This window comes from Melanostigma gelatinosum, assembly GCF_949748355.1.
Source record: "Melanostigma gelatinosum genome assembly, chromosome: 17".
Taxonomy (NCBI): Eukaryota; Metazoa; Chordata; class Actinopteri; order Perciformes; family Zoarcidae; genus Melanostigma; species Melanostigma gelatinosum.
Window position 1 is genome coordinate 14,797,239 of NC_136650.1, and position 11,054 is coordinate 14,808,292.

The window sequence follows — 11,054 nt, forward strand, 5'->3', positions numbered from 1 at the left end:
AACGAATTTGACTCGCCGATTGGTTCGAGACAATAAACACAGTGCAACAGAGGACACAATTGAAAAATTGAAAATATGAAAAGAGGGCCATATTCTACTTTTGTTTCTTCTTCACTACATTTCTCTTACAGCTGGTTCGATTTTTTTCTTTTGACATATGATTGCCAACGCTACCAGACTAACTGGTTGGAGGTTTTCTAAACCGTAATAAATACATCTTTATTTAGAATAGACTGAAATGATTTTTAATAAACAATATACTTTAACACAGGGGAACTCTTCGAGACAAGGTCTCAATTAGGTAATAATGCATTACTCCCCTGGGTTGATATTGTACTTTAGTGGTGCAAATTCCTCATCAAAATTTGAAATTAATCAAATTACATACAACCCATTGGCACACAGTGAACCTGGGGCAGCAGGGGATCTAGGGCAGATGTCCTCTGTTATAATCCAGCCTTGCTCAACAGTATGATTGTCGTCACTATTGTGTCTTTCTTGACCAAATACAACATTCAAGTCCTGCTTACATGCAAATAAATCAGAAATCATAATTAAATAACATCATGCAGAATACATAGGTGCTTTCACTATACTTTAAGTACATTTTGCTTTCTTACATTTTGAATGCAGTTTTTTACACTGCAGTATGAAATAAAGGATCTGAGTACTCCTTTAACTCCCCCTCTGACTCAGTCCAGACCTGCTGATTTACAGTATTACTGAGCAGGTGCCCGACAGACTTGCTTGGACGTCCCCAGTCTTTTACAGATGCTTACTATACCAGGTTTGCACAGTAGAGTAGTAATTATATGTTTATTATCTTATGTACACATAAATGTGGCCTTTGTCTGATGAAGAAATAGCAGGTGAAGGAGAAGAAATACAAGTCACGCAGGTGAAGGAGAAGAAATGCAAGTCAAGCAGCTTAGAATATTCAAAGGAGAGTGCAGAGTGGCAGATTACAGATAACTGTTGAGTGTTTAATAACCACTGATTGCACAGCATGTAGACTCTGAAAAGTCATTTGAAACTCAAGTGTGGAAATAGAATGTGAAAGGTTACACCGATTTTAATGGAAAAACGAGTGCAAGTAACTCTGTGGATTACAAAAATGTAAGCACATTATTCAGCACGTCCTTCAAACACAATAACCAGAGATTTCATATGAACTTTATCGGTGGACAGCAGGAGCTGATCTACAGTATAAATACTTGGCACAGCTCCCCCTCCACTTCAACATGGACCTGACGTTGATCATTTCCCATAAATAGTTAGAAAAATACTGCAATTTTTAAACTCAAGCCATCATATGCTTGTCTTTATTCAGGGGAGTTAAAACAAATCACTGTCCTGGAAGTCAGTGCATGATACAGTAAATCCTGAGCAAAAGTGCCAAAATATTCAGCTCCACAAGATCTAGCTACACTTTGATCGGAGAGTAAACACACAGCTGACGTAACTCACAAGCTCTTTCAGCTCCAAACAGGTTCAGCACGTCACCTGATGCTTACTTTACATACTCGCAAAACTACATTCCATCTGTGTTCGCCTAACCCATCTGTGGTAATGCATTCAGCTCTCTACCGACTAACGTCATGTCTTAATACTTTGTTGCGCTTGTACAGAAGATTCACACAACCTCCGGACGGTGCGTAATTACGCAAATCTTCAAGTTTCGTTTTCAAACTCTTGCTTGAAGGCACCGAACTTTTACACCGGTCTGTGAACTGGGACACTCTATTTTATGTATTTCTACTTATTTTTGATCTGCACCTGCTACAACCAGCGGTAATGGAGACGCAGGATGCGGTGCCGCAAAATGCAGACCCGGCGGATGGCGCACAGGGAGGAGCGCCGCTGTTAGACCGCACAGGTGCTTGTTGTCATGGAGGAGCAAAGATGGCGGTCCTGGCCTATAGCCTGGGCAAACGAGAAATAAACCATCATTTCACCATCAAAAACGCCAAACTGATATCGCTGGTACTCGTCATCTTACTCCTGGTGTTTCACACAGCTTTGCGGTACTATGGCGGTAAGTGGTCTCCCTTTTTATTGAAGTGTACTGTTGGTGCAGCTAACGCCAGAGCAACCAGCTACTAGCTAATGCTAGCTAGCTACACCTAGCTTTTTCGTGTCCGCGAGCGCTTCACTTTGCGGATCGGTACAGTGCCGTTATCCGGTGTTTACTTTTAAAATGTGAGGCATAACGTCACGGGTTGCACGCTTTAGACAATGCAAATAGGTGGTTGCATATATTGACACAATTCCCCCGACGGTTAGCCTAACTGCACGAACTTAAATCCGATTTGTGTGGTTAGCGTAGCTGTGCAAAGCTAACACTGCATGTCGCTGTGTTGATATACTCCTGTCAGGACACGCTTGGTTATGTACGGTGTAGGTTGATGCAGCGAGCAGCTGACATGAAAACGTTTTTAAGTAGTCTATAATGAGTTGCTATTTAAATGGCAAGTAAGTTGCATGCCAGATTATCAATACAGCTCGGCAGTAATTTTGGTGTAGTAACACTACACACCATAGTCAACTTTAGTAGTTTTGAACAGCATCGCAGCAGAATGCTCCCTGTCTCGGGTCTTTGATAAGTTTGCTTTGGCTCGTCGTTTAAAGATCAGTTACTGCAGCTGCATCGCTCAAAGACGCACATTGTCAACATGCTGGATCTCGTTTATCTTGTCCCACACCCTTAAATATTGGTGGCACAAATCCCAGAGTTTAATTATTGTTAAATATCAGAATGTTATACACAACGCCCATCTTAGAGTGGACTTTGTTCATGAACAGGATCCACATACCTCTGTGTGTGTGTGGGTGTGTGTGTGTGTGCGCGCGCACAGAGCATCAGCCTTGTCAGCCCGCATACCCTTAACGTTTCTATGGATTGACTCAGTTGCTCCATTCATTCAGTGGCTCTTTTAATTTTTACACACAAATGAATAGCTGAAGAGATTCAACGTTGAGCTTGGATTTCTGATGGCTTTATGTTGGACTATGGCCCCTAGCAGAGCCCTGTATTGTATACTAGTCTTTTGACAGCACTGAACGAAAAGCAGGTGCCATTGAGACAGCAGGTTTCAGTCACAGAGAAGCTATGTGTGAACGCAAGAGCGGTGTCTTTTCTTGTTTGGTCTTACTGATGGGGGGGTTTCTGTATCTTTCCTCCAGGCGGAGACTCATGTGAACGGCTGCTGTCCAGAGGACGTTACTTGGGGGAGAACGTATGGCAGCCGTACGGCTGCATGATGCACAAATACAAAAGCATGTGAGTTCCAGTAACCGTTTGAGACGGACATGAACACGGATGTAGTCGTTATACATTTGGTGTGTCTGTAAGGGTGGAGGAGTGATAAAACCTGCTTTTAGTGAGGTTATAAAATGCAGTGAACCACCCAACCCATGATTGGTTGTTATGTGCAGTTGTTGGGATTTACAGTTTGCAGATTCCTCACTGTCATTTTTGTCCTACAGTGAAGCCAAAACCTGCCTTGCTGAAAAGCGAGTGACCTTTGTCGGTGATTCACGAATCAGGCAGCTCTTTTACTCCTTCGTGAAAATGATCGACCCTGAGCGAGGAGAAGATGGAAACAAGGTAATTATGAGAAGAACCCAGGGTTTGTCTTTAGAAATTGTTCAGCAGAGGTGGCAAGAGTTGGTGATGTATGGCATACAGATCTACAGATGTGACGCACACCTGTGTACAAATCAAGTGCAGACATTCCAAATATATTCCTCCATTTACCCGAAACAGTCTTTTCTTCACACTACACATCTATACAGATGTGATTTCATTCAATATCTGCACCTGCAGGAAACCCTGAAATGGGTAGCATTGAGAAAATGTACTGTAACCAAAAATACAACAGAATATCAAAAAATGCAGCACTGGAATGCACTGCAATCATTCAGCCGCTGTAACTATTTTTGGTCTGATCTCAAGGAGGGAAAAAATAGGAACGCTCTTTGCCTAACAGACTTTCTCTCTGTCCGTCCACATGTAATGTCTGAAGCACGAGGACATTTCCTTTGAAGTGGCGAGTTCCTCTCTCAATGTGGTGAGCTATTTATGGATGTGTTTTATCTCCTTTTCCCAGTGTGTAAAAGCATTCCCTGATAAAACATCTCCGTACTCTTTGTGTGTAGGACTTTCTGTGGTATCCAGAGGCAAATCATTTAATGAAGGAGCGCTTGATATCATGGACAAACGTGAGTATAAACGTTAAGTTCAAGTAAGGACCATTAGTAATAGAGGGAGTTTCATAAACCTGACGTTGTCTCGTGGTTAAGACATCTACTTTACTGATTGTAACGTCTCTCGTGTGTTGCAGGAAGGTTCAGCAAAGCCAGATGTTGTCATCCTTGGTGCTGCAACAGTAAGCTGTATAATGAGTGTTGAGCAATGCTTGCCCATTTCACAACAAGGTGGTGGCTGAGTTCTGTCAATCTTAATCTCATCCATGAACCCATTTCCCACAGTGGTCCATCAAGTTGCACAGTGGCAGCAGCGAGACGCTGCAGCAGTACAAAGTCAACCTGACAGCCATTGCCGCTCACCTGGAGAAGCTGGCTGACCATGCAGAGGTCTATTGGGTCCTGCAAGGTAAACTCACCTTCAAGCTGCTTATCCCCCCTCCGCCACAGTGACAAGTTTCTGATGCGATCACTGCACTCATGTCGAACCGCATTACCATTAAAACGACTCCGTGGTTCAAAGCATTGTTTACGCAGATATAGTGGTTGGGTGCTTCAGGGTATTTCAGGTGCTGCAGTGTCATCACTAAATCCCAATGTCCCAAGTCGTATTTTTGACCAAAAAACTGTGCGTTTCACACGCGATTTTAGGATTGCGTGAATATCAACGTCTCGTACATGCACCCTCTAAAGCAAATCTCTCTTCCTCTTCGCGCTGCACAAATCGCCATCACACCTCCGTCTGTCTAGACCCAGTTAATGAGGCGGTGTTGAGTGAGAACAGGAAGATGATCACCAATCAACAGCTGGAGCTGTACAACGAGGCGGCGGTGGACGAGCTCAACGGCAGGTCCCGGGTCAAGGTGTTGGCCGCGGCCCGCCAGGCTGCACTGGAAACGATCGCCCAGTCGGACGACGGCTTGCACCTGCCCGAGAGCACCATGAATGTGGTAGGCAGGATTTCTGTTTTATTACCCAAATCTGTTCATCTAGACTAGAGGTAGTGTTGTTGTACTCCAGATCGGGCTTGATCTCAAGACCACCCCGTGAAGGTCTCGTCTCGCAATCTTGGTCTTGACTCAGGCCTTGGTCTTAGTATTGACTTGGTCTCAACCCCTCAAGGTCTCGGTCTTGATACACTCTTGGTCTTGACTTGGTCTTGGTTTAGTTGGTCTTGACTACAACACTGGCGAGAGGGAAGACCTCCCAAAGTGCTTTAGTTTTTGAGATGTCCCTACCGGGAGTAGAACAAAGCACAACGAATGGGGGATGATGCACCCAAACTCACGTCATTTCATAATGCAAGCTCCGATTGATCGATTCCAAATACGTTGGACAAGGTGTTCCTCTACATGTGTAAAACAATCTCGACAGCTGTAGTAACAGTACTACAAACGCATAAGTACAATAAGCGGAAATTCTGAAATGGGACATTTTGCAAAAAGGTACTTTCACTTTTGATAGTTTGAGTGTATTATGATGCAAATACTTTTTTACTTTTAAGTATGATTTTGAATTAGAGCGAGGCGACAAGTCCTAAATCTGCCATGACTATCGATCTTTTCATATCACAATGATGTATAGCATGTTTTCTCGTAGTTCATTAAATGTAGTAGTAGTGTGTCTTTGTGAAATAACCGTCTGGTAAAACTTGAATCATCGCATCGAAGTATTGCTCAAAGCTGCTTTTACTTGTGACAGAGTATTTCCACACTGTGGTATTGCTTTTGCAGTGCAAACTCCGGTCCAGCTCAAAGATGGCGGGATACTTTTTTGCCTCGCCACTGTCTCTGACACAGATGCCTTTGTGCTTGCCAGTAAATGCACCAATTCATGTGCAGCGGTGATTTAAAATATCACCAATGCAACAAACATTACAAATATATTATTTTGGGGTGCACGTTTTGCTGTTTGTAGTCCCTACTTTTTACATGTTAAACAGCTGTTGCAAATGATGGCAACCAAACCACCAAGCAGGATATAAAGCAGTTAAATTAGCTTCACCTTGCCGACTAACTACAACAATAAAATGCTTCTGACACATGAATGTATCTGTAATACCGATCCGATAATAGAAAACAGGGACAGGGGCCATTCTGCTGCCTGTTACCGTACGTTCGTTTGACTTGTAGAGTACAGTGTGTTGTTGTTGTAGTAATGGATGACTTCACCTCACTCACCACTACCACCCTGTGTGATGCTCCTGTTAGGGAGCCATGGTCCTCATGAACTCTCTGTGCAACAAGCTACTGAGGCCCATCGACGGCTCCTGCTGCCAGACGTTGCCACCCCCGAACCGCCTGCAGAAGCTGTCGTTGTGTTTCTTCCTGGTCTCGGGCGTGGCCTTCCTGGTCTTCCACGTCCTCGGCAAGAACCGCCACCGCCGACCCGTGCCCCCAGACGTAGAGAGCCTCGAGGAGAAGAAGCCGGCGACCGCCGCTGCCCCTCTGGGTCCAAAGGCGCCGTTCCAGGCCCTCTGCAGGATGGGCGTCATCATGAGCTACTTCTACCTTTGTGACAGAGCGGACGTGTTCATGAAGGAGCAGAAGTTCTACACTCACTCCACGTTCTTCATCCCGCTTATCTATATGTTTGTCCTGGGAGTGTTCTACAATGAGAACACCAAGGAGGTGAGATGGCACTGTTGAACGCAATGTTTCTTTTATTTTGGGGAAGCAGACTTGCAGAACAACACGGTCTCACTTCAACATAATATTAAGTCCAGTGTATTCTAACTTGGTGTTGAAAAAAAAGATGTTTTATGTCATTTTAAATTTGTATCTGTCTATAAGACAAATTCATCCATCAGCTGTGTGAATGTAGTTTGAAGGTATGGTGAGCTTGGACCAGTTGGGTGGATTGCTGGATGTCTTGTCTAGTCTAATTCTTCCATCTGTTATGATTGACATTATTATGAAGTCTAATTTCCCTACAAGCCCTGACTGTAACAAACCTTTTAACTGTTTGTAAAAACACAAGAAAGGCGTCCGTGAGTTTTTAAGGTAGGAAAACATACAGTCGTAATGTTGCCCTTGCTGTTGGTAAAGATGCACCGAGTTTAAACGATTAACATCTGCCTTATAATTCAATATGTTATTGTCTTTTTCGTCTTTTTTTTTTTTTTTTTTCAAACAGACCAAATTCCTGAACCGTGAGCAAACAGACGAGTGGAAAGGCTGGATGCAGTTGGTCATCCTCATCTATCACATATCTGGAGCCAGCGCTGTGAGTGCCACAGTAATTATGTCATCGCACATACATTTGAGAGTAACCTGCTTTTGAAGCACTGCACATTTATAAGTCATGTAAAGGCGGAGAACATTTGTTTTTTCTTCTCTCTTTCAGTTCGTTCCAGTGTACATGCACATGCGGGTGCTGGTGGCAGCGTACCTCTTCCAGACCGGCTATGGACACTTTTCCTTTTTCTGGCTTAAAGGAGACTTCGGACTGTATAGAGTGTGCCAGGTGAGGATACAGTCGGTGATACTTTAACCAGGATATGCAACCACTCTTTATCTTAGTAAACCTATTTTATACCAGAGCCCTATAGGCGTAGTTATCACAGCTGTGCTGTGGACGGGGGCAGCAGTACAACTTATATTCGCCACTTAAAATAATCGTTATCGGTGATTTATATTTAGAATGTTTTCACTGTGAACTGAAGCTGCCATATAAGCTCTCTTCAAAGCCACCAGACAGTCATTACGCTCCGCAGAACACAGGCGTTGCTTGTCTGCCACTGACTCAATGAGTTAGTCCGTGTTATTTTGTGATTTTGGTGTTTTTAAAGGGTGAGTTCAGATTCGTCAAAGTCGCACAATAACACAAATGAACTAACCGAGTCTGAGTCGGCGGTAAACGAGCAACTGCTGTGTTCTGAGAGGTAAAATTGCTGTTTTTGTCCGAGGAGTCCTGTGGCTTCGAAGCGAGCACAGATAGATGTAAACACCGTAAGTTCCCAGTTGAAAAAGTCTGCGGACAGCAAAGCAATGTGAAAATATTGTAAATCTAGCGTACACTGAAACAGATGTTGGTTCTTTTTGCTGCTGTCCCTGTCCTCAGCAGTACATTGCTTAACTTCAGAGCCGGTACTGCATCTACTTTTAGGAGTTTGACTCCAGTTACTCATATTTTTGTACTTTAGAATGAAGCACCATCATATTATTAATACAAAGCAAGTACATGTGTTTAGTTTGGACTGCTGTCAGTGTGATGCTGTTATTGATTGATCCGCGTATGTTTCTGTTTTCGTGTTCGTTTTCCAGGTACTTTTCCGTCTAAACTTCCTGGTGTTGGTGCTGTGTGTAGTAATGGACAGACCCTACCAGTTTTATTACTTTGTCCCGTTGGTCACCTTCTGGTTTGTCGTCGTCTACGCCACGCTGGCCATGTGGCCTCAGATCCTTCAGAAGAAGGCCAACGGTAGGTGTCACTCGCATGCGCCATACCCTTGGAAGAAGTCCCGGAACCATGTGACTCAATATACAAGATTAGTTCTGCTCAACAACTGTGATACCCGTCATGAATGTTAGCAGCATTGAGAACCTCTTCACCAATGGCGGTCTTGTTTCCTGTACAGGTAGTGGCTTGTGGCACATTGGGGTCTTGGTGAAGTTACTGGGCCTCCTGCTGTTCATCTGGATTTTTGCCTTTTCACAGGTGGGTGAATTTTCAATATTTTAATCCCACCAGTCAGAATTGCAACCTCACTTTAATTTTGTGTTCGTAAAACTTTAAATTCAAAATTTAATTCGATTTCATATTGATTTTAATATACTTTTTCAACAGTTATGTCTTTGCACCGCTCAGTTTGAGAGAAAATGTTACATACTTTTAAATACAAGATTGTTTTAGGATTTTTAGCCCGAATGAAGCAAAATGTCCAAATATGCATCTTCTGTCATAGTCTTTACTCAAATGCTTAGTTTGCTCCCCAGACGTGCTGATTCAGTCTTCATGTTTTTGTGTTTTTACTCCAGGGTTTGTTTGAGCGGATCTTCTCTGTTTGGCCCATCTCTGCGCTCTTTGAGCTGAACGGAAGCATCCATGAGTGGTGGTTCAGATGGAAGCTGGACCGATTTGTAAGTCAATAACACTGTATGTTAATGCAGCTTACATCAGAAGCTTTTACATATTTTCCACACTGTGTAACAATTGTTTTGATGTGGCGATGGCTCTTTTGCAGGCGGTGATACACGGCATGTTATTTGCCTTCCTCTATCTGGTGCTTCAGAAGTGCCAGGTGCTGTCGGAGGGCAAAGGAGAGGCGCTCTTCTCTGCCAAGATTTCCAACCTGCTCCTCTTCCTCTCTGTCGTCTCCTTCATAGTAAGACTCTTCACACTTGGGTTTCTGCCAGTACTGGGCTTTGGACTTATTATTTTAGATTGCGGTCATCTTTCAGGTCCTTTTTCCAAATCTTATTTTACTAAATGAACAAAATGTATACTGACAAAAGCGGCCAACCCAGCTATGTCAACAGAACAAGAAGACGGTCTGATAACACACGCAGACGGTGAGCGGCTTTATTCTCTGCTTAAGTAGACAATACGCCGCTACATCTTTACGGAGCAAATTACTTTTGACGCTGTATTAATGATCTGAATCCCGTAAATGGCACTTCTGGTTTGCTCTCGGTCGAATCTCAATCATCCAGCTCCTTGTCTTTGTTGCTGCTCTTGATTTAAAACGTGCTAAATGATCCTTTTCCCCGTGTCTCCAGACCTACTCAATATGGGCCAGCAGCTGCAAAACCAAAACGGAGTGCAACGAGATGCATCCTTACATCTCTGTGGTCCAGGTATTAACTGCTCGTTATTTTTCCTCCTCCTTCCTTTCTTTCGTTCTGGTGTGGTTTTACAGAAAACATGTCTTCTGTTGTTTTGCAGTTGATGCCCTGTGGACAGTTTAGTTTTTTATTTGCCTTGAGATGTCATTATCTTAGTCACATGACAGGATACTATGAGTGTAACAACAAGGGAGTTGCCTTTCTTTGTTGCTAAAAATAGTACTGGCATTATACAAAGCCAGTCCACACCCGAAAATTCCTCTAAGTTCTGCAATAGATCATAAAGAACAGCTCATTTCCCCAAAAATGGTCACGATTGTCTCTCTTACTTAATAGTAATAAACTTGTTATTACTGTAGTGACTGTCTGTCACTCTAACTTGAGTGTTAATGACTCCTTGACTTCAAAAGTCCTGTCTCTCTTGTCCTCAGATTCTGGCCTTCATTCTCATCAGGAACATTCCCGGCTACGCCCGCTCTGTATACAGCTCATTCTTTGCATGGTTTGGAAAGATCTCCTTGGAGGTAAGACATGACCTGACTGTAAAGCTGTGATCATATATTAAAAGCTTGTTTTATGTAGTCCTACATGCAAAGAGCTTTGCAAAGGGTACCATAAATCAATAAGAGAAATGAGTAATTCAGCTAAGATGAGGTCGCAGTAATGAAATGTGGATGGAAGCAACACTAGTAAAAAAACTAGTCCTTCGCAGCTCTGTGTCTTATGTTCTGTAGCTCCCTGCAGGCGACCGCATATTACATTCGCACTGTTGAATATGCTTTGTCTCCCCCAGCTGTTCATATGCCAGTACCACATCTGGCTGGCAGCAGACACCAAGGGTATTTTGGTCCTGATCCCAGGAAACCCTTCACTCAACATCATGGTCAGCACCTTCATCTTTGTTTGCGTGGCTCATGAGATTTCCCTCATCACCAATGATCTGGCCCAGGTGGTCATCCCCAAAGACAGCGTGGCCCTGCTGAAAAGACTGGCCGTTGGGCTCCTCAGTCTCGTTGGGTTACTGCTGGCCAAGGGCAGCCAGACCACACCCGGTGCCTGATG

General features: G+C 43.5%; 1 protein-coding gene across 1 annotated transcript; it reads left to right on the forward strand.

The window, feature by feature from the left end:
- The first annotated feature begins 1,568 nt into the window (after nucleotides 1–1,568).
- Nucleotides 1,569–11,054, forward strand: casd1 (CAS1 domain containing 1). Its single transcript, XM_079287435.1, has 18 exons — nucleotides 1,569–2,035; nucleotides 3,184–3,280; nucleotides 3,487–3,607; nucleotides 4,026–4,070; nucleotides 4,159–4,221; nucleotides 4,344–4,388; nucleotides 4,492–4,615; nucleotides 4,957–5,156; nucleotides 6,417–6,836; nucleotides 7,342–7,431; nucleotides 7,552–7,671; nucleotides 8,472–8,628; nucleotides 8,786–8,865; nucleotides 9,186–9,287; nucleotides 9,392–9,532; nucleotides 9,927–10,004; nucleotides 10,424–10,516; nucleotides 10,786–11,054. The coding sequence occupies exons 1-18, from the start codon at nucleotides 1,795–1,797 to the stop codon at nucleotides 11,050–11,052; spliced, it is 2,484 nt and encodes an 827-aa protein (XP_079143561.1). The 5' UTR covers nucleotides 1,569–1,794; the 3' UTR covers nucleotides 11,053–11,054.

Coding starts and splice junctions, on each gene's coding strand:
- casd1 (XM_079287435.1), top strand. CDS start 1,795: ATGGAGACGCAGGATGCGGTGCCGCAAAATGCAGACCCGGCGGATGGC. Junction 8,629..8,785: donor CCTTCAGAAGAAGGCCAACG/GTAGGTGTCACT, acceptor TTTCCTGTACAG/GTAGTGGCTTGTGGCACATT. Junction 9,533..9,926: donor TCTCTGTCGTCTCCTTCATA/GTAAGACTCTTC, acceptor CCGTGTCTCCAG/ACCTACTCAATATGGGCCAG.